This window comes from Ochotona princeps, chromosome 32, assembly GCF_030435755.1.
Source record: "Ochotona princeps isolate mOchPri1 chromosome 32, mOchPri1.hap1, whole genome shotgun sequence".
Taxonomy (NCBI): domain Eukaryota; kingdom Metazoa; phylum Chordata; class Mammalia; order Lagomorpha; family Ochotonidae; genus Ochotona; species Ochotona princeps.
The window spans coordinates 2,363,902-2,387,795 of NC_080863.1; the positions used below are offsets into that span (position 1 = coordinate 2,363,902).

General features: G+C 37.5%; 1 protein-coding gene across 5 annotated transcripts in view; it reads left to right on the forward strand.

The window, feature by feature from the left end:
• FSTL5 (follistatin like 5) overlaps positions 1–23,894 on the forward strand; it is a 274,244-nt gene that overhangs the window by 224,355 nt on the left and 25,995 nt on the right. For all 5 annotated transcript variants that reach the window (XM_058657545.1, XM_058657547.1, XM_058657548.1 and 2 more), the window contains 4 exons: positions 178–300; positions 12,420–12,565; positions 21,617–21,724; positions 23,400–23,524. In XM_058657545.1, coding sequence (XP_058513528.1) covers positions 178–300; positions 12,420–12,565; positions 21,617–21,724; positions 23,400–23,524 — 502 coding nt within the window. The remainder of the gene's footprint in view (positions 1–177; positions 301–12,419; positions 12,566–21,616; positions 21,725–23,399; positions 23,525–23,894) is intronic.

Sequence of the window (23,894 nt, forward strand, 5' to 3'; positions counted from 1 at the left end):
CAGAGTGTCTGTGTTATATCAAAGCGTGCTCGGGTATACAAAGGGCCCCTACGGCTGGCTTTGTTAAGATGACATGACTTCATAAATCGATCTGCTAGGGATGTGAGGGACAATGTGTTTTTTGCTGTGAAGGTTGCTGATAATTTCATTTCGAACTTCTATGTTTTTATTCCTAAGGTCTGGGAATTGGGAACATGTTCTATGTTTTTTATGAAGATGGGATCAAAGTGATACAACCCGTAGAATGTGAATTTCAGAGGCACATTAAGCCGAGTGAAAAGCTCCTTGGATTTCAGGCAAGTATCTGAAAAATTCCTTTGTGGTTTCATGCAGCAATTTTTGCTAAGAGAAATTATGTCTTAGAAATACAATGAAGCCTATACCCATTTGAGTCTTGTGTTGAGAAGAAAATATTAAACTTGTAATATTGGCTGTGACTTTATGCAGGTTTTATACCTCAGGAGGTAAGCAAAGCAACAGACTGTATAATCTCAAGAAGTTGTTTGTAATTCAAATGAAGATAATAGAAGTGAAATACCAAGAATGGACACCACATTATTCCTTAATTTAGAATATCTCCCATTTTTGTAGGTCAAAGTTCATTGAATAAAATAAAATAAATGTATAAATTATCTGGTAGGCAGTTGGGGTATATTAGATGCTCTAGAAATATTGGTATTGTTTTGTTCCTTATTTCAATTTTGCTGAAATCATGAAGTGGATGATTTACAATTTTATGGTTAAATACAAGTTCCTTTATTTATTTACTGCTGTTTTGTCTTCCCCATAACATATTTTGATTTGTAAAATATTGGTAACAGCATTTATCTATTAATACATTCATTGGTTAGATATATTAAGGATTGCCATTTATTTTGGCAGCATAATTAAACCATAATCATTATTTACATTTGCCTGATTATGTTTGTCCCCAGGTAAATATGTACACACCAAGCTTTGCATTCTTGAAAATAATTGTATTATGTAATCATTCCCACACTGCTGTAGATTTACATGAAAAACCGAAAGTAAGCTGCAAAGAACAGCTTACCAAGGAAACCGCTCCAGAACCTCCCGTTTAAAGTTGACCTGGCCATGGGTAAAATACATATGGAACAATAAATTTGGCTCTTTTATTTTCTACTTGACCTTGCAGCCCATCAGCATCCAGTGCTGCTGTCGTAGGTTAATGTTCAGTGACAAACACTTACACTCTAAAGTCACACCCTAGAACGGAAAAGAAAGAAAATCCTTTCAGAGTGAGACAAGGTGGGTGAGCTTGCCCTGCACCTACATACTCTCTGGGCCAAAGCACGTCACTGCTGCTCCTTTATGTAATGCAGTGTTCACGTGATGGTGTCCACAACTGTTTCAAAGGAAACCACTTTCAACTTAAAAGCATCTCAGTTATAGACTAAATAAATGGAAGTATTAAAGTCCCTTTGTTTTTAAAGCTTCAGGTACAAGCATACAAACATTATGATTGTACATGCAATATTATTTTTGTACCCTTATTTTTTTTTAATTAATTCATTTGACTTACCTGGAGAGCAGGAATTGTACCTTATTAAGTCTATATTGAGTAAGGTAAAATAACCTCATGAATAAAACATAAATAGAAACGCAGGTTAGTCATGCAGAGCAACCCTCAAAACTTGCTTTGGGTGTGGCTACAGAAACCTTCCCAAGCTGGATCCATCGCCCGAAGTACAGAAAGCCTGTCGCAAGCTGTGGGATGATGGAAGAACGGAGGTGCTGATCAAATAGCACAGAACATGGTCTTGGGCACCTGACGCTCCGTTCAGAGGCTTTCTGTGGGGAGAGGAGTGGAGATTCTTGTAGGCTTGATGACAAAGACGTGCATGCTCACCTCTTGTCCAAATTTCCACTTGGTTGCAAGCGCTGGTGGGTTGAACTGGATGATTAGGGTGATGCTGTATTCTTCAGAAAATCTTTATAATGGCCAAGGGAGTATCATTCAGATTAGGGGATACATGCAGGTGGGAGCATCAGATTCTCCAGCCTAGGTCTGGAAGCTCCAAAAATACATCTCTGGAGACAACACAGTATGTTTTCCATCAGGGAAGCAAATGACCCCGTGAGTGGAGTGACTAGAACCTTTAAAGGCCAGCTTTATATCACTCCCTCAACTCATGGAGCTAAGTTTAGTAAGAAGTACAGATGCTATCCAAAGACAGACAAGGATCCTGTATGTTAAAGAAAGGAGGCTGGAGAGTGGGAGCTGATGGTGTCTGATGTCTGGCATTTGCATTCAAAATACTGTTTGTGGGTTGGTGTCATGATTGCTTGTGACAGAGCAATTGATTTAATTTTACATCAAACTCATATGTTTATGTAATTACGAGTGATAAATCTGGTATAACCTGCCAATATAGGAAACCTGGTGTCAAAATGATCATTCTCATCAAAGCAAAAATGATTTTGCAGACAGTTGTTTCCGGATCCAGTCGAACCAACGTTTTGAAGCTAAATGACACCAATGACTTGATTATATCACACAATTTGAAACTTTAGTCTCTAAGACAACCTAAGACAACCTGCAGATCTTATACTATTGGTTACAAAAATTTGCCTTGCATTTCTCATGCTGACTCAAAGACTAAGGCCTGTTCCTCTTGCACTGCAGCTGTGCTTATCCACGGGTCATTACCAAGTCACTGTTGTGTGGCTAGAGCCTGCAAGAACAGGTGTTCCAAGGCCATCTCTGGACGGGTTAATTGAACCACTTGACTCTAAAAGTAAAACAACAAAAATTTGTATGGCAGTTTGTGACAGGCTTGAACAGCAGAGATGTGAACTTCGCTTGCATGAATTTCTCTTTATGACTTAAAACATACATGTTTTAGACATCCGTCTAAAACGAAGAAAAGTATAGACACGTAAAGTCAAGTTTTCGTTTCTCCCTACAAATATTACACATGGACGAAAAATGAAAATCCATAGTATATATTTAGGAAGAAGTCAGAAATAAATATATATATGCCATTTGTGTAAAAATTAAACAGTAGTTGGAAAAAATTGAACAGTATTTGGAAACCAAGCATTCGTGATGTATGGCACTCATTTCTTTCAACCTGTGAAGCCTTATATGTATCAACAGTGAGAAAGCAAGGGTGAGTGTATACAGAAGAGGGCGTTCAGTTCCACCTGCTGGTTAAACAGCAGTGAACAAAACTGAATCCTGTATCCAAGTCCTTGGGTTCAGTTCCCTGCACTGGCTCCCCGCTTTAGCTTCCTGCTAACGCAGAAGCTGGTAGGCGGCAGTAATGGTTCAAGTGATGAAGGCATGAGTTACATTTCTGACTCGTGACCCTCAGTCCAATCCTACTTCTGGCTGTTTTATAAACAAGGAGATGGGAGTGTTTTTCTTTCTTTCTCTCTCCTTCTTTCAATCAACCAATAAATAAAGGAATTCATTTTTTTCCTAAAAAATTAATCTACATCATATAAATTCCTAAGTTGAAGTTCTGAATATGTACTGTCTTCTTACATGTGGGCTAACTCTAGAAAGCTTATATTTATTTATATTTAACAAGGAACACAACATTTTATCATTATGCTTTATTTTGTTGTGTTTTCTGGGAAACAAAAGAGAAATATCCACTTCAGTAATGTAAAGCTATTACTTGCTAAATTTCACTGCATGTAAGCTTTGATTTATAAAATTGTATCAAGGTTCCATAACAAAAATAATAGAATTAGTATCTCCTCTCTCCACCTCTATTTTTATTCCTTCATGTAGCAATATTTATTTCAAGTAATTTTCTCACAAAATTGGGGATGAGTATGAATTCTAAAATTTGTACAACTAGCCAGCAGACAGGAAAATTAGATAACAGTAGACATTGTAGTTGTGAGTTCAAAATCTACAGATTTAGGGCCCAGCATGGTAGCCTAGTGGCTAAAGTCTTCACCTTGCATGTACCAGGATCCCATATGGGTACCAGTTCGTATCCCAGCTGCTCCATTTCCCTTCTAGTTCTCTGCTTGTGGCTAGGGAAAACAGTCAAGGACAGCCTATAGCCTTGGGACCCTGCATGACATGGGAACCCAGAAGAAGCTCTGGGCTCCTGGCTTTGGATTGGCTCAGTTCCAGTCACTGCAGTCACTTGGAGTGTGAATCAGCAGATGGAAGATCTTTCTCTGTCCTTCTCTCTGTATATCTGACTTTCCAATAAAAATAAATAAATTTTTTTTAATTAAAAAAAAACTCAAAAAAATTCACAGATTTTTCCACTAAGCTAGAAAGAGTGATTCAGTAGTCTTAATTCTTAAGCTTGAGTTGGCCCAGAAAAATCAAGTGAGGTCTACATGGAGGTCCAGGTGCAGAATTCATGAGTTTCCACTGTTGGTGACTAGATGAGTCCCACATTTCTTAAAATAATAATCGTTTTACTTAATGTCAGCTGATTATAAATATCGATCAACCTTACAAGCCACCTTACAGAATCTACGCTGTAGTTTGACCCACAACTGACATAGTAGCCTATTCAAGTTGACATACAAAATCAACCACTATATCTTTCCGTTTTGAAATCAAGGAGTATGTTAAGTTAGTATTTGTGTCCCCAACCTGCTTGGTAGAGTGCCTTACACACTTCAGATGGCCACAAAACACGTGTTAAATGCATGCAATTCACATTCTGTCAGAGAATGTTGGCTGCTCATTCTTCACCCATTCTTTCATTTGCACGAGGGAGATGTTGACTCCCTTCCCTGCCTTATTATTACTGGTCACTTTACAATTCCCACAAAACAATCATCTTTTTTGGATGTGTTTGTGGAAAAAGGTCATATAGAATCAATGCACGAACTATTTCATGATAAATACAATTTCAAGAGCATGTTAATTCAGAATAGTATAGTCAGATGTTCCTAAGTGGGTATGCTGTGTATTGTAGATTTTGTTTCTAGAGAGAAAAAAAGCGAGCTGATTTCAAAGATAAATGGAAATGGTAGAGATAAATGCTTTAGAACAATTCTGTCCAAAGAAAAGAGGATTAAGCACAAATATAATATTGTTAGAGGCACTTTATATTAAAAGACTGGGAGGATTGGGGTTCGTGTGGTGGCTTTTCAGGCTAATCCACTGACCCTTGCGCCAGTATCCTTTGTGTATACCAACCTGTGCTTAGGCTGCTCCACTTCCTATCCAGCTCCGTGCAAAGAATGTCTCAAACCCATCTGCCCCTGCACTCAAGTGCAAGACCTGGAAGAAGCTCCTGGTTCCTTGCTTCAGGGAGCTGGATGGTAAGTGGGGCCACCAGGACTAGAACTGGCACCCATATGGGATCCTGGCGCATGCAAAGCGAGGAATTTAGACACTAGGCTACCGCACTGGCCTCTCCTTTTACCTTTTCTTATGTACGTTTTCTGGATGGAATTCAAGATGCATTTATCCTGATTTTACGTATAATTCTGTACTGTCTCTTGCAGTATAGTCTTAAATAGTAGTATATTAAAGACATGTGTGAGAAAAATTGGAAAAATGTTTTAAGTTATAGGGTCAAGAATGACAAATTTTTCCAGTTTACCAACTTTTTTTTTCCCTTTTCAGTTTTTCAAATATCATGTCATCCTCGTCTATCCCTTTTAATCCTTTTTAAAAATTAATTCAACCTATATATGTTTATGTAACTCCAGCTGCTATTCACAAATGCTATAGTATTCCTTATGACTTAAAGGAAACTAAAGGCACTTCAGCAACAGATTCAAATATTTTGTGATGAGTGGATTGATCCTACCATGGGGCATGAAATTTTTGTTTCTAGTTTTCATGTTAATTCAAATGCTGTTGACCTTTAGACCTGAACAGATTATGCTTTCTGTAGGAAATTTGATGTACCTTTTCCTAACATGCCTATTGTTCTAGGTTTGGAATTTTATTTTTATGGATACATACTGTTAGTATTTCATGTGGACAAAACTTGAATATGGGATCAACATGTGCCAAGAATGAAGACACATGAATATTGAAAAAAATCATACAGATAAAATTGAAAAAGCTCTGTAATTCACTTCTGTCTTACCTCCAGCAATGCGATCAGTACACTGAACATTTCCTTCAATAATATTTTTATTTCCCTGTCAGTGTTCCATTCTGTTTCTAATCTAATTACTGCTTTACAGACCTATTCCACAAAAATGCTCATTTAATCATCAGCTCTACTACACGATGTGGATAATTCATGTCCCCATGAGGCCAATGAGAAGCATTTTGAAATTCAAATCATTCGTATTTCAGAAAGCTAATCTTCCCCCATGTGTTTTTTTCTCAGTGGGTCTCTGTTTAGACATGGATTAATTTACAAAGAGTTATTGAATGATAAAAATTTAAGCCATGGTCCAGTTATGCTTACAAAGATATCCTGCAAAGTGTTTCTTAAAGAAAGTAATGTAAACTACTTCTAACCATTTCTTAGAAGATTAATCTGCGGATTTCAAAAGCAATAGATTGAAGAAATTGGCCTTTGAAATCTTCAATTGAAAGAAGTCTTCTAATGTTTCATTGACAATCGCACTGCTTGACAGCTCTCACATTGTGTTTCTATCGGACTTCGGATCATAAAGCCCCCCGTTAGGAGCACAGCCACGGGGAGCTTATACATTGTGCAGCAGTGTTGCAGTGGAGTTCCTTAGCTTTGTTAACAGAGTCAAATAATTCTACCTAAAACAGTTACTGACTCCTCTGTAAGGAATTATTGATGAGCATGAACCAGGGTTTTTCAGAAGAATGAGGGTACTCGGATGCATCTTCAGCAACCCATTAGTGACAATTTTAGATTTTGAACTGAACAGTTAGGACTCACTTAGCCCACATATGAAAAGTCCATTAAAAATATACTTCAGAAAGAAATGTGCTTTTTTTTTTTTTTTTTGGTGATGATGCGGGGGGAATCAACAGAAACTTCTTAGGAGGAAAAATATATATAAAATAGCAGCTTAATGTTTTCTATGGGCATTATAATATATAGTATGTCATTCTACATCATATATTTTTATGGAAATTAGGAGATATTTCCATAATGGCAAAATATGACAAAAACCATTAAAACCTCAAAATTATCTTTTGTATATGAGTGGTTTAAGTGGCTGATACATTTCTCTTTACAATTGTTTTTCCCTTTTTTTGTAAGTTACTTTCAAAGTTTCATTGAAATAATTTTAGGAATTAAATTGCTGATTATTTACTCAACTATTGACAAAGTGAATTGCTTACATAGGATTGACCAAACAATGCAATTGTACTTTGAACTATACCAAATTTTAGAAAACAATAGAACAATATTAGGTACAATTTTATATAAATACATGTTTTTGAATATATATGAGTGTGTAAATACCTGTTAACACAATGTGATATGTATAATAGAAGAGGTATATGAATTTATGTTTCTGTCCTTTTAGAAATTTTTATTTACTTATTTAAAAGGCAGCTACAGAGAAAGAGTTGTAGGAAGACAGAGAGAAGAGACCTCCCATGTTCAGGTTCATTCCACAAACGGCTGCTCTACCAGGCAGTGTTTCACTGAAGTCAGGAGTCAGAAACTTCTTCCAAATCTTTCGTGTAGATGCAAGAGCCAAGGACTTGGGCTATCTTCTCTTGCTTTCCTAGGTGTATTGGCAGGGAAATGGATCAGGACTGAAGCATCAGGGTTGAACTGGTGCTCATATGGGATGCTGATTCTATAAACCCTGGCTTAGGGCCTGTGCCACAGCATCAGCTCCTTCTGTCTGTATTTTAAAAATAAATATTCCGGGGCCCGGCGTGACAGCATAGTGGTTAAAGTCCTCACCTTGCACGCACTGGGATCCCCTATGGGCACAGGTTCTAATCCCAGTGACCCTTCTCATCCAGCTCCCTGCTTGCGGCTTGGGAAAGCAGTTGAGAACGGCCCAAACCCTTGGGACCTGCACCCACATGGGAAACCCGGAAAAGCTCCTGACTCCTGGCTTCGGATTGACTCAGCTCCAACCGTTGGTGGTCATTTGGGGAGTGAATCATCAGACGGAAGATCTTCCTCTCTGTCTGTCCTCTGCTGTGTATATCTGCCTTTCCGATAAAAATAATAAAAGTTCTAAAAAAAAGTTCCATATTGGATAGCTCATTAAAGTTTATTTATTTGAAAGGCAGAGTTAGGGAGAAAAAAAGATACACAGAAACAGAAATCTTCCACTCAGCAGCTGGCTTCGTCTAATCAGAAGGTTCGTAAGAAAATACAAAATAAGACACAGTTGGTGTGATATCTATCTTTCTGTTGTTTCTCTGCTGCTCTGCCTTTCAAATAAATAAAGCAATTCTTTATATATTTTTTTTAAACAAAATGCCACCTACATTCTTAGCTGTGTCTAGAAATAGGTGGTGGGTCAAATTTGGCAAGATAATCCTTAGGATCTTATTTGCTGATTCCTCCTTTACATAAATGAAAGAACATGTATTGATGAATCAGGATTCTGAAACGGTCAAAAATTCAGCAGGAATTCTAAGCAGCTTGCGAGCAGGCATATATGTGTATTTGTGTGTGTGTGTGTGTGTGTGTGTGTGTGTGTTTGTACATACACATATTTAATTATATATATGTATACACACATAATTCATAGTTCTGTCTGTAAAGTCTTGCACATACTAAATGCACAATAATTGCCTCTCAACAAAAAGACTAATGACTGGATATTAATTCTCTCTCTAACTTAAAAAAATAAATAAATAAACTATGCCTGGTAGACAAAGTCAGAGAGGGAGTAAGGGAGAGAAGTAGACCTATACAGAGGCCGTTCACTGACTCATTCACTCTTGGCACAGTTTGGATTTGACAGTCAAGGTGTAGAGCTGGGAATGGAACAAAGATCTCCCGTGTGAATGGTGGGAGACCTACTGCTGCCTAGAGTGTGTGAACAAGAAGTTGGACTCAGGAGCCACAGGTGTGAAGTAAACCAGGCCCTCCTTGTGGGACACAGGCCGTTTAACCATGAGGCTAATGTCTGCCTCAGTAATTGGAAATTCTAAGACCTCTGGAGACGTTGAACATATGTTTCAGTAAAGATAATACCATGAAAGCCGATTTGAAGTGTAAGCAGTTTAGAGTGAAGTGCCAGGAAATGGAAGTAATGTACCAGAAATCTTATTTAAAACTCCGAACAGAATTAGATGGATGATTGCAAGGGAAAACAATGAATTTCGTTCATATTAATAGTTGCAATTAATTAATAATATGATTTTATAATATGTAAATGCAATCTGCATTTCTCTCCAGTGATTATCTGTCCTCTAGTTAGAATGTCCTTAAATTTCACAAAAACCAATGCTACTGCTTGGCTACTGAAAAATGCATAACATTTAATACGACAAATTATTTTCAATTTATGCTTGGCAACTGTGTATCTGATAGCCATAAACACACTCCTATTATAGCTCCTGTGTGTTTTTTATTTTTTAACCTAAATTTTAACAGAATTAATGTTATGCCACTTAATTTGGCATTTGAAAATAAGAGGGCACTTTAGACAGTTCCTGGAAATGGGATTAGAATATAAAATAAGTCGGATAAATTCTATGTTTTTGGTTAAAGTTAGGGACATTGTGCATGTTTGACTACCTGAAGACCTAACTGAAGTTGTTACATCAAAAGCATGGTGGATCCTTCTGAAAGCAGGAAGTGGTGTCCCCGGGAATAGTGAGACGAGGGAGACACGCAAGGGCTTTGTGGATGTGAGGGTGGTGGAGATTCCTTTAATAAATACCATCTGTCTCTGTGAGTGATGCTGGCCGAGCTGAGCAGAAGAATAGGAAGAAGAAAAGAAGGAGAATGCGAATGTGGATATTTAAGGATAGACTAATCAATATTGTAAATAACAATGTCAAAGATACAGTCTTCTGTTTGAGGGATAGCAAACGAGGAGCTGATGACTGACTTGGTGTGTTCATATTCAGTCCCAATATGTCTTGTAGTCTGAAAATTTGGGGCCAGGTTAAGCCATATGCAGAAAATACATGATTACATGTGAAATCATCCAGATAGATGGTAATTATGCAATAGAATTGTCTTTTCCTTATTGGCTCCCCTCATTATTAATTATAATATCTTATTGCTTCAATAATACTCCGATATCATAAATGGTAACTTCTTGCTCAATATATAATCTCTCAAACTCTATTTTGCATCTTTGATAGTTTTATAAAGTTCAGTTTATCTTATCAAATGCACAGTACCTGTGAAAAATGTTTCTTTACTATTGGGTTATACTGAAATGAACGTTATTCTGTGTCATCTGATAAAATTAAAATTCCTTCCCAAAATGGGACATCAAGGCTATACACATCGAAAGAGATAAGGAAGGCACAGATCCAGGGTGACTGTCAGAAAATATTCAGTGGACTTGTAGGAACGAAGTGAAGTCTAGTTGGAGATGTCTTATAGTGACGGTACTCAGAAAGAAAATAGTTCCAGTAATGCAGTCATTTTAGCGCTGCACGGCTTTACAGCAGACAAGGAGGTGGAAATTGTTCCTGGTTCAGCAGTGTTTTGCTAACCATTATCTGTCAGGTCACCCACACTGTTCATTATTTTGTCAGTAGTTTTTACACAACAGCCAAGAGTCTGGGGACAATTTTCCCATAATCAGAGATTTCTGTCAACGTGAAGTCCTGTGCTTTTATTTTTTTCCCATTCCTTCATGCCACTCAAGTACACCTTTTATTTAATGTTTATTGCTGTCACACACACACGCAAAGAAAAACGTGCTTGTCAATGCATTCAGAGTATTTCTGCAGCAGAGCGTGGTGTCGAAAAATATTACTTTTGTGGAACTCAGTGAATTAAAGTTGAGTACTGTGTCCTCCACTGAGCGTGAGTCCAAGGCAGCCTTCCAGTTGCTCTGCCTCCTCAGACGGATATGCAGTGGATCTCATACCATGTATGGTGAATTCAACGAGGAGTTAACTTCACACTTCAGAGATGATCGAACACATCCGTTCCTTGAGTGCACAGTGTTTTACTTTTTCCCTCGAAGACTGGAACAATCTGTGCTGTGACAAATATCACTGATGTGGATTTCTGACCCTAACAATACTGGACTGGGTCTTACACATGAGTGCACGCATTAGGATTTTTCTTGAATTAGATTTGCATTTTGAGGAATAAAAACAGCAAGCCACACACTGCGTGTTTCATTCCAAAATACTCTGATTTTTATGTTGCTTTTCAAATTTTTGAAAATCAAAAACACCTGCAGAGATTTTTACATTTTTTGGTGTTCAGTGTAATTACTAAATGTCATAGTGTGGCTTAATGTATCGTAAGTACTATCTTCAGATAAAATTAGTGTTTAGTAGTGTTGATCAGGAAAATGTTGTTGATCTTGCTTAATGATCATTATACACAAATATATGTGTATATACATATATAATCTATATTTATATATGGGGTGTGATCTCCTAAGAAAACTATTTTTATACAAATTAGAGTATAAAGAACATTCTACTTTAGCAAAATAATGACCGGAGTATACAAATCAATGAAACAGTAGTTATATGAATATAAGTTATAATTATCAGTTCTAAATAATAAGTCCGATAAAACATTGGGTTGGTTGGTTGCCCAAACAAATAGAACACTGTGTAAACAAAAACCTTTGGCTAAATGGCATTTTTCATGTACTTTTATTAATGATGTCTCTCAGTATTAATCAAAAAGGTTTATGTATCCCTTCAACCATGTGCTATCAACAAATCACAAGAAAAGAGAGAACAGATAATATGGTTTGTCCCTTATTAATCATCATCTGTTTCACATTATAAGGTTTTCACATTATGTACTTTAAGGTAAAGGAGACTTTAGACAGACTGAAAAACTATAAAACATGATCTACAATTTATGTTTCTAATTCGTTATGAATTGCAAGACTCCTGCTTTCTGTTTCACAGAATCAGGAGGCTTTTGAAAGAACCCAAAGTGCCTTGGGGGTAGCCACCAGTGCTTGGAGCAGCTGAGTACAATGGGGGAAGAATAGTCAGGTTCTTCAATATTTCAGAAGTAACTAAGTTAGACAAGTAACAACAGCAAAGAAACAAGTATAGTTAATGTGAAAAAGTATGTACCTAAGGACCTGAAAATTAAAATTTAAATATCATTTGCATTGAATTATACATCTCTAATGAGCTTGTATATCAACTGCATTCTCTTTTATATACATGTTTATTAGATATATGTCATATATGTAGATGCATGTCACATTTGACCTTGATGGTTGTAAAACACCAAAGTTCATTTAGCTGTGTTACATATTTATATATTTATGTACACATACACACTCATACATGTATATACATACTTATGTATATATAGGTGCAGTGACTTATTCTGTGGATTTCATTTCCTGTTCTTTTACATTACAGGAAGAAGTCTGTCCCAAAGCTGAGAAAGACGAAGTTCAGAGGTGTGTGTGGGCCTCAGCTGCAAATGTCAAGGACAAGTTCATCTATGTGGCGCAGCCCACTTTGGACAGAGTCCTTATTGTTGACGTGCAGTCCCAAAAAGTTGTGCAGGTACGAATAATGTCTCCCTTTGAAAGGGATTGTCCCATGTTGTTTGAAATTGAGAAAGTAGTTCAATATGCCTTCAACAATTAGGTACACAGGGGCCTGGCCCAGTGGCATAGCAAACTATCCCTCCACCTGTAGTACTGGCAATCCCATATGGCTGTTGGGACCACGTCCCAGCTGTTCCTCTTCCGATCCATTTCTTGTTGGAGGCCTGGGAAAGCTGCAGAGGGTGCCTTAAGTGTTTTGATCCCTATTCCCACATGGGAGACCAGAGGAGGCTCCAGGCTCCTGGCTTTTAGCCTTTGGTTAGGCTCAGTTCCAGTCCTTGCAGCCATTTGGGGAGTCAACCAACTGATGGAGAAGCTTCTCTTTCTGCCTCTCCTCCCCTCTGTAAATCTGCCTCTTAAAAAATTTTTAAATAGGTCTTTAAAAATTGAATTATTAACAAAACTACTTCTGCATAGGTCAGCCTCCTAGCTGCTTATGCTGTCCGAATCAAAGAAAGGCCCCGAGACCAAGTAAGATTTCCTTAAACAAACAAGAAAAAGATATCTGTAGCTATCATAAGGACTCATAATTCAATATTTAATGATATTCTAGTATATAACTAAGATGGATATTAAATTATAGAATTATTCCTTGCTTTATTCCTAACAAAGAGTTCGTTTCACTAAGTAATAGTTATTTAATATCATTTTCCACAGTTTAGAACAATGAATATGCATGGGGGTAAGTGACCAAGACAAAATAATGGCTGATGAGCATTGCTCTGTCTGTACGCCGGCAGTTCTTTGACCTCACACTTGTAATTTAAACTGCCACCTGTTTCAGCACTGCCTGTTCCTAGTGTTGTGTATCTCGAACAGTTTGCTTAAGTTTAGTTGCAGAATAATGAGGGGAACCCGTACAGGGTTTGTATACAGGCAGAGTGAGCCCTTGGCATGCAATGAGCTGTAGCTTCTTTGCTCAGAGAACACAGGCTTTGCATAGCTTTTTACGATATGTATAATTAGTTAAAAGAAAATCGAATGCATCTTATAAAAGTATGATAAAGACAAGATGAATTAGTGCATGGAATTCATTTCTAGCAGATCATGGCATTTGAGAGTAGTATTTCAGGGCTCATTAGAGAAGTTTGTATCCTGAAGCAGCTGTTTGGCTCAGCAGTTAAGACGCTGCTGTATGCCAGTGTTCCCTATTTGTAGTAGACTTTCGAGTCTTGGCTCCTCTGATTCCAGTTTGGCTTCTGCTAATGCGTATCCTCAGATGCAGAAGATGATGTCTTGGATAATGGAGTCCCTTCCTTCCACATCACAGCCCTAGACTGAGTTCTGGCACTGGCTCAGCCCTTGCTGCTATGGGCGTTTGTGGAATTCCATACAATATGGAAATAAATATATGATTAGAAGTTTGCTTCCTTATTTTTTAAAACTTCTAGGAGACTTGCTTACTCTCAGATTTCTGCAAGATACTGGAACCAAGCCATTAGTTATGTTTACAGAGTTTTTGAAATAATATTAGCTGGAAATTAACATTTAGGAGCTAAAAAAAAAAACTAAGAAAGTAAAAAGTAGGGCAACTGTAACAATCGTTAACATCTCTGTATGATTCAGTGCTGGGATGTATTTGGTTACACAAATAAGGAATTTCTGAAATACTAGAAAGTCTGGGTCTAATAACTCAATTTCTAATATCCAAATTGAGAAGTCCTGAGTAAAAAAAATGAATAACTGTTCTGTTGGGAACCTCTGAAACAACCTGACTGATTTAAATCCTGAACTACAATGTAGTACTGCCATCGCTGTTGTGAATATAAATACTGCTTATTATACTTTGTTTCTCTTAGAAGCTGCTGGATTACAGGCTGCTGGTGGATTTTTTTTTTTTTATTTAAGCTGCAAGATGAGCCAGCACAAATTATAGCTATTTTGTTTGAGATTATTCTTTGAAAGAATGTTAAAATTAGAAGTATGTTGTAGAAAAAAAAAAACCAGCCTGGTCTTTAAATTCAGCTCTCAAACTAGAGATCTACCCTTACTGAATATGTAAAGTGTCTAATAGATATTCATTGCAGGTAAAGACACCTTTCCTCATTATGCATACAATTCTCCCTTTGGAGAATGACATTGTTTAAAATTAGTTGAAAACATTGATAAGAAAGTGTTCAAATGCTATGGATATAATCTTAGAAATTATATTACTTTCAAGCCACTTATTATAGCTATGAAGTACTAGAAGAATGTAAAATATTTTACATAAAGCCAAGCCGGGTCAAAGTCATATTTTGGTGGGGGATTTTGGCCTACAATCTGACACATTTTCATTCAATAAAGGATTGGACTCTTGTCAAACCTTCAGACCTTTTATGAAAACAATAATGATTTGTATTATTAGTCGCCAGTATTGATTAGAAAAGCCAATTATTAAGTTGTCATCATTTATAATAATTATCTAATTTTAAACACAGCATAAAACATTACAATATTCATCATTGCAGTCTGGTGATTCATACTCAATTTATGATGAAAAGAAAATTTTTCTCACAAGGGCTTGCCATTCATATTATTGTTTCTTGTATTTTTGTAGAAATAAACAATGCCAATGAATTCATGGCATGTGTGGAATTTGTCTTTGGAAATTTATGTACTTGTTTCAAATTATTCATAACCCTAAAACCTATATTCACAGAACATTGTGAATTTTAACCTTCTCAAATTGCTATTTACAGTTGAATTACAAATATGCTTGTAATACTATTTTATACTTTTTAAAGATTTATTTATTTTTATTGGGAAGGCAGATATGCAGAGCCACAAAGGCTGGAATTGAGCTGATCTGAAGCCGGGAGCCTGGAGCCTGGAGCCTCTTCTGGGTCTCCCACGCAGGTGCAGGATCCCAAGGCTTTGGGCCGTCCTGACTGCTTTCTCAGACCACAGGCAGGGAGCTGGATGAGAATTGGAGCAGCTGGAATAGGAATCCCTGCCCATATAGGATCCCAGCACATATAATGCAGGGATTTAGCCATTAGACCACAGTGTCGAACCCAAGATATATTTTGTTTTAAAACAAAGTGTATTCATTTATTAACTTACTTGTTGGAAACTTAGAGGAAGAGAGAGAGAATGGTCTCCATCCTCTGGTTCACCATGTCTCTGACTTGGACGGCAGGGGCCTGGATATTTGGCTCATTTTCTGCTGCTTTCCCAGGGGCATGAGGCAGGAGCTGGATGAGAAGTGGTGTATCCAGCCTTGAACTGCTGCCGCGTGGGATGTTGCCTTTGCAGACAGCAGCTCAATGCACTGCACTTCAACACTGACTTAATATCCTCTTGGCAAGATAAAATGTTACATGTTTTATGAAATGATTATCACTAGGGGGACAGCAGTGTATTCTTCCCCCAGAAACTGTAGCAATATCACATTCATCTAATTCTAAACAAGATGTTAGTGGAACCTCTAAACTTCATACCAGCTTCAACATCAAACGACTTCATTGATCATTTTTCTTACCATTAAAACTTTTGTGAATAGCGTATAGAGAATCTTTTTTTTTTTCTGTATAAAAGAACAACTATCCGGCTGACCTTAGTTCTGATCCAAGTTTGGCTTGGATGCAGAAGTGTCCGATAGCAACTCCTCGGGAACATGTTGAAGTACCATCAGCAGGCTCCTCCAGCCATTAGCACATTATCTGGAGAGTCCACATCGTTAGTTTAAATTAGGTCCACTTAATTAGTCAGCTGGTGCTGGCCTGTCGGACTGATCAACAAGCTGTGCTTGTGGGTCCCTCCGTGCCAACATCAAGTCCTGAGGATCCGCGCCTTTGTGGTTGCTGTAAGTCTTTCGTCTTTACGAAATCAGCCATCTCCTTGCAAGTTGGTATAATTAGTCTGTGACCAGTGTAGCATGCTTTGTAAAAATCCTTTTATCTGTTGCACACTTTCATGATAGATTCACAGATCAATTAATAGAGAGATCCAGAAAGTGTATTTATAATATGTATTTATATATGATATATAACAAACTAATACTAATACATTAGAATACATCATTCCAGAGTGCAGATGAAGTGTATGGTTACCATTTTATAAGTATTTCTTGAGACTGATATTGTGTGGTACATAAATCCACCACATCTATTCCAGCATCACTTAGGCGTATCAGTCACTGTGCCAGCAGCTGCACTTCCGATGCAGCTTTCTGCTAACGACGCAGGAAAACCAGCAGAAGGTGGGCTCAGATGTCTAGGCTGCTGCCACCTACACCAGAGAACTGAAGGCTGGCTCCTGGCTTAAGCCTGCCAGTTCTGAATATTATGGCCACTGATGCAGTGACCCGAGGAAAGACTGTTAGATTCTCTGTGTGTAGCTCAGACTTTCAAATGAGTAATAAATATCTTTTAAAAATATTTTAAACACTTTAATCAGTATCGTTTAGGGTTAAAAAGGTTACAACAAATAAAAATTCAACCACTATTATATTATTATATTTCATTTTAAAACTTATTTTCAGATAGTATAGTATGCCGCTTATATAGAAATTAAGAAACAGGAAATGAACATTATTATAAGTAGCTTGTGAACTTTTAGTGTAAGTTAATATTTTGGTGAAAGGTGCGCTCATAACCAAAGATTTTTCCCAATCCCTTGTTCCACAATTGTCTTTAGCTATCAATGATCTTGAATTAAACTGATATTGACTGCAAGGTAAGCAGTGGTGTCCAGAGTGCAGTGTTTGCAAAGTATGAAATGCGAAAGACGATCCATGTAACGAATGCTAAGTCATCGATTTATAGTTAAAGTGTATATCTCTTCACGTACATAAATAGCATATGGAGTAATATTGGAGAATCTGTATATTAAACGGTCATATAATGCAGTGTGTACTCACTATCCTAACCGACATTTTGTGAAATCGAACACATTTTTATAGAAGCTGGTGGTATAAGTGGAAAGATACCTACTTTTCATTTAAAATGGCTTAGGAAAAGATAATCCCCAAAATGCTCACTTATAAATATATATATCATTATTATATGATTTTGTTGCTAGAAACCTGTCATATTGTACCTGAATACATGAATAGACATTTCCTAAGATTTAAAATTTCTCAAACTGTCATATTGATTTTCTTCATTGTGATCTGCATGTTACTTTTGGATGTGATAAATTTTAGAGCTAAACACCATATCTGACTATTCCAAGGCACTAGCCCCTTGGAATGCTGAAACACAAAATATTCAAACCTTTTGCAGATCTTTGAATTCATATTTTTAAAAGAGAAGTCAATGATCTTCTCATCAGGCTCTCTGCTTGTGACCTGGGAAAACAGTTGAGAACGGCCCAAAGCCTTGGGACCCTGCACCTGTGTGGGAGACCTAGAAGAAGCTCCCGGCTCCTTACTGTGGGTTGGCCCAGCTCTGACCATTACGGCTATTTGGGAACTGAATGAGCAGACGGAAGATTTTTCTCTCTCTCTTTCTCTCTGTATATCTGCCTTTTCAATAAAAAAAAATGAAATCCTAAGGTGGGGGGGAACTGCCTTCATTTTCTCACTCATGAAAAAATTTTACAACGTTCCTTTAAAAACATTTCTTCCTGTGCTATCTCTTAGTTGCGTTAGGCTTCATCCTCTGTGCTTCATTTACACTCGGTGCCTGGCTTTATCTTGTGACACACCTGTAGGTGTGTAGTCATGTAGGTGCTTCTTTCACCTTCTCCCTGTATTATGTGGAACAGAGCCTGAGTTCATATCCTCTCCTATGTCTCAGTGCCTTCCTTTGACCAACATGGGTATTTAATCTTCAGTCATAAAACATGGTGTAACTAGCCCTGGAGAGCATCATTAGGCCAGTTTTCCCACCGGCTGTAGTCACATGAGTATTCATTTCATAAAACTTATTCTTCCCCAGGAGTATCACATATCCTTATATTGACCACCTCACCGAAATCTGCACAACACCCCTTTAAGTAGGCATCATTACAATCTTTCTTGTAAATGGAATGCAGCCACAGAACATTTCCCTAACTTTCCCAGGTATTATAATTATTGCGTTAATTTTTTAAAAATTAGGTAAGCTTTGGAATGCTCTCCAGAAAACTCACCATGAAATATACTGTCTCTGAAGGAGTCTTCAGTGGGATTTTGTTGTACCTGGAGAGGACACAGAATATATTTGACCCCTTTTTTTCTTATCTTCCAAAACAACAACAACAAAAAGGCCCATACTGTTTCCTTTTTAGAGAAGATTTATTTACATATTTGAAAGTCAGTTACAGAAAGAGGGCGATCCACTGCTGACCCAGCAGCTGGGGCTGGACCAACCTTAAACCAGGGCCAGACCCTCGTCAGGCTCTCCGTGAAAAAAACAAGCACCTTGTGCTAGCTCGCAAGTCAGACGCCTTTGAATAGTTCCTGATGCTTGACCCTGCGCTTGCTTGTTTCACAACCGTGTTCTTGAAACCACGGAACAAGGATTTGTTTTTATTGTTGTTATTGTTCCGTTTATAACATTGTATCAAAAATGTATAGATCTGGGTATCATTTAATTTAAAAAACGTTTTATTGGAAAGTCAGATTTATAGAGAGAAGAGGCAGAGAGAAAGATTTTTGATCCACTTGTTTGCTCCCCAAGTGGCCGTAACGGCTGGAGCTGAGCTGATCTGAAGCCAGGAGCCAGGAGCTTCTTCCAGGTCTCCCACGCGGGTACAGGGACCCAAGGTTTTGGGCTGTCCTCAACTGCTTTCTCGGGCCACAAACAGTGAGATGGATGGTAAGTAGAGCACCCGGGACACAAACCAGTGTCCATATGCGATCCTGGCACATGCAAGGCAAGGGTTTACTCACTACGGTATTGCACAAGGCCCAGTCATTTAATTTTAAGCTGCTTGCAAATAGTCTATTTTAATGACAGATAAATCAAGATTACTATTCAGAAGAAAAAAATGAAACCTCAAATTATCCTATTACTTTATCATTAGTGTGTTTATTTTTAAATATTTCTTCATTTTGTTTAAAATAGTGACAGACAGGGACCGGAAGAGATGAATACAAAGGCTGCAGCTGAGGATCCCATCCAGGAGCCCCATGTTGGTGGCGGTGCCAAAGTACGAGGGCTTTCATTAAGCGCCTTCCCAGGTACCTCTGCTGGGAGTTGAATCAGGAGTGGTGCAGCCAAGACTCCTGCGATACCGGGTTACAAGCTAGGTTTTAACTCACTGCACCCTAAACCAGCCCCTTGTATACTTATTAATGTTGATTCCTTTGCCAGGTATACATTGTCTTATCGATGAGTAACTGAATACCTTCAGTCAAATACAGTAAACAGAACACCAGATGAACTGTTCACTCAGCAGTATAGATATTTTATCACCATAGTAACACGAACGTTAGTGTTAGTTGTTCCGGGTTCATGCAGCAACTTAATGATCAATAATTCAGTTTTACTTTTCTCTTGCTAAATTCTCACATGATTAGCTTTCCCTCTTGAATCCTGTAGTTTCAGAGCTTCAAAATGGGTTTGGAAATTTGAAGCTTTTTTATCCCCAGGTAGTAACACCAGAAGCAATTGAGGTAAAAGGCAGGCTCCTGCTATTAATATTTTTGTGGATGAATTGTGATATATGCTCAGATATGATGCCAAAAACATTTTTAGTGGAGAATGTAGTATGTGCCATGTGAAGGGAATGGTATTTGTCAATGTTTTAAATATTTGGAATCCAATTAGGCCAGCACAATGGTCCACTGGCTGATTTGCTCCATGCTTAGCGCCAGGATCTCATGTGGGAGTTGATTCCTGTTCCGGCAGCTCCACCTCCCATCCAGCTCCCTGCTTGTGGCCTGGGAAAGTAGTCGAGGACGGCCGAAGGCCTTGGGACCCTGTGCCCATGTAGAATACCAGGAGGGAGCTCTTGGCTCCTGGCTCCAGATAGGATAAGTTCTGGCCATTATAGCCCTTGGGCACCAAACGGATGAAAGATTTTTCTCTCTCTCCTTCTCTCTGTAAATCTGCCTTTCAATAAAAATAAAGAATAAATCTAAAAAAAGAATCCAATAATCATTTTCAGTTATCCATCAACATCAAGAATTTTAAGTAGGTGAAAATCAGGTTTTTGAAAGTGATACATATTAGGTAGGTGAAAATCATGGTTTTTAAGAAATACATTAGAAAGCATAATTTTCCAACTCTCAAGTTAAAATACAAATTTTCACATATTCAACTGCAGTTATGGTTTACCTATTACCAATCCACTGAGAAGACCATTCTATAAAGAATTAAGGTTTAGAAAATTCTCTTAGAATACTCAGCTATGCTTTGGGAAGAACTTCTTTCATTATTGGCTAATGGTTGTTTTATTGAATACAATTTATTTTGTGTTACAAAATTAGAAAACGTATATGAGTAACTACTACAGGAAACTACCTTCCAAAGCCATTAGCTTGTAATATAAATAGCTTGAAATTAAGGTAAGTAAAATAACTTCCTGGCCGCAATATTTTTTCTGTGTGTTGTGTGTAAGTAAATGCTAAATAGTATAAATATTAGCAGAAAAGCTCATTTACTCTACCATACAAGCATGATGTAAAAAATAGTGTCTGCTTTTGTTTTTGTGGTTTTAGATTTCTCATTAAGGAAATTAAATTAGGTAATTCATTTCTAGAGTTAACAATCATATATCATGTTGTTGGCATTTAAACATTATAGAGAACCACGTCTCGTAAACGGGCTTAGGCTGGTAGATAACTAACTGGATAAGAGTATTTGAGTAAAATTAGCGTCTTAATTTTTTATGTCTTCGATTTCTAAATACCTTCCCTTTACCTTCAAAGGTAACAAATGAGCGTTTAAAACTAATAATATTATGGGACTCACTGATAAAATCCTGGAAGTAGAATATGCTTTCAACTTAATCAAAAGTGTTTGGAAAATTAGTATGAAAAACAAATATTTAACCTGACATGAAAATTCTTGCAAGCTTTCATAGTTTTAAACCTAATTTTAGACTAATGTTTCAAGCTGAATGCATTTTTTCCCCCAACTGTTTCTTATTGTAGGCAGTGAGCACAGATCCTGTTCCAGTGAAACTGCACTATGACAAATCACATGACCAGGTCTGGGTGCTGAGCTGGGGCTCCATGGATAAGACTTCACCCACGCTGCAGGTAAGTGTACCTCCCTATAGGCGAGAAAAGGACACATCTGCTTTGATATTTATGACCATTTAATAATGACATTTTACTGTCTGTCAATCATGTCTCTATTTCCAAAGAAAGAGAATTAAAGAGAACTTGCTATTGAATTACTTTTTTTTGAATGGGAAAATTATAGGTCACATTTATTAAAGGCTGTGTTTATACACAGAAAGAATGCCCAAGGAGGACAATGCTAAAGATGTTAGAGGAAACAGTCTTCGTGCACCTGTCTTGGTCAGGTCTCTGTTGCTTTATGAGAACAGAGGTGTGCTTTGACTGTCAGGACTGGACGCTGGGACGTCCGAGGTGATGGGGCCAATGGAGGACCTCCTTAGCTCATCCCAACAGTGGCTGGCAAGACTGATAAAGTGTAACTGAGAGGTCTCACCATTGTAGCTAAGATGATGTTTGAAGGCATTAGTGCATTCACGAGGACACTTCTGGAACTTTCCCCTCCTAACACCACAGCATTGAGGTTAACACATTGAAACTATGGCATCGCATCTCCCAAATTTCCCCAGGATCTTGTAAGATAGCAGACACATTTAATTGGCTCTGACAAATGAGATGCATTGAGAATGGAAACACACAAGATAAGTACTTGTTCACTGAGCTTGGAATGCAGCGTGAAGAGTCTGCTGGTAGAGAGACATGGATGAAACAAATCTGGGATTTCCAAGCCACTTAAGTCATTCACAATACTTTCTGTTTTTGGTTTGTTTTTCAACTCCCGCATACATTATCCTATACTGTCAGCATAATTTAGTTTCAGAGGACATTGTAATTGCCAATGGAAATCAGTGAAAACACATGAATTTGAATGAAGAAGTACTCTTTTTGAGAAATCAAATCCTACAAAAAAAAATTTCTGTGATTTTTTTGTCAAAAGGACTAAAGGAACATATGTAATTTGTGAAGATTGCTATTCAACTAAGAGGAAAGGTCAATTTTGTGACCAAATAGACAAAGTATTTGAAAAAGGAAAATGTGGAAGGCGGTAAGGAGGGACTTGTAAAAGGTTAACACAGAACAGTGGTTCTGTGACACGGACAATGAAAAGGAACGTGTAATGGGCGTGTAAGAGCTGATAGAATTTTGAGTAGAATTGGAGATGAAGAATAAAAGAGTTCCAATGGAGTGATCTTTTCTTTAATGAACTATAAAGGCTTAAAGCCAATTAGTGTTGAAAGAAGAGATCCCTTTGATTAAAACTCCCTTAAAGTCATTTTAAATTCATTTTTAAAAGTTTTAAAATATGATATTTTTTTGTGCTCCAAAAATTTTTTAAGCTACTATGTTTCTTCTGGCATGTTTTACATTTTCTAGATCACGTATAGCATGTGCGTTGCTATTTTTTTACTTTTCTCATGATGAAATGTTATCATTAAATAAGGCAAAATAAGCACTGGACTAACAATTTTAAATGTGTATACACCTGCTATTTTAAGCAGGAATTGTTCAAGATACATATATTTTTATTTATTTATAGACCATCTTTCTGTATTCAATAAAAAGCAAAACAGTTACAGTAGTGCAGTTTGTGTAATGTTGTGCCACTTTGGAGGATCGCAGTGCAGTTGCGCAGTGGTTTTGGTTTAGTCTCTGAGTTCTAGTAGCGCTATTCTCATAAGCGTGTCCTGTTCAGGTTATCACGCAGGCCAGTGGGAACGTGCCCCATCACACCATCCATACCCAGCCAGTGGGAAAGCAGTTCGACAGAGTGGATGATTTTTTCATTCCCACCACGACACTCATTATCACACATGTGAGGTAGGTGTGAAAATTCCAGCTGTTTAAAATCCTTGTATAATTTAATGGTTTTGTGAAATCATAAGGGCTGGTTGTGGGGGGGAAAAAGCTCATGTTTGATTTATACATCGTTCGACCGTGTCGCTTCTGCTTGTTGAGTCTTGATTTACCAATAGTAACTTGTAGTTGTCCATCATCATCTTAATGGCTGACAGGAGTGTGATGTTGGAACTGCAGTTGTGCTGTGTTAACTTTAGGATTAGTACTGATCCAGTTGTCATTACAATTCGTACTCACTTCTCTCCTAAAAAGTAATTTGAAAGACAATTTCCTCTAAAATGGAAAGAATTTTCATTTGGACATGGCTTGATGAAAGAGTTATGAAAAAACA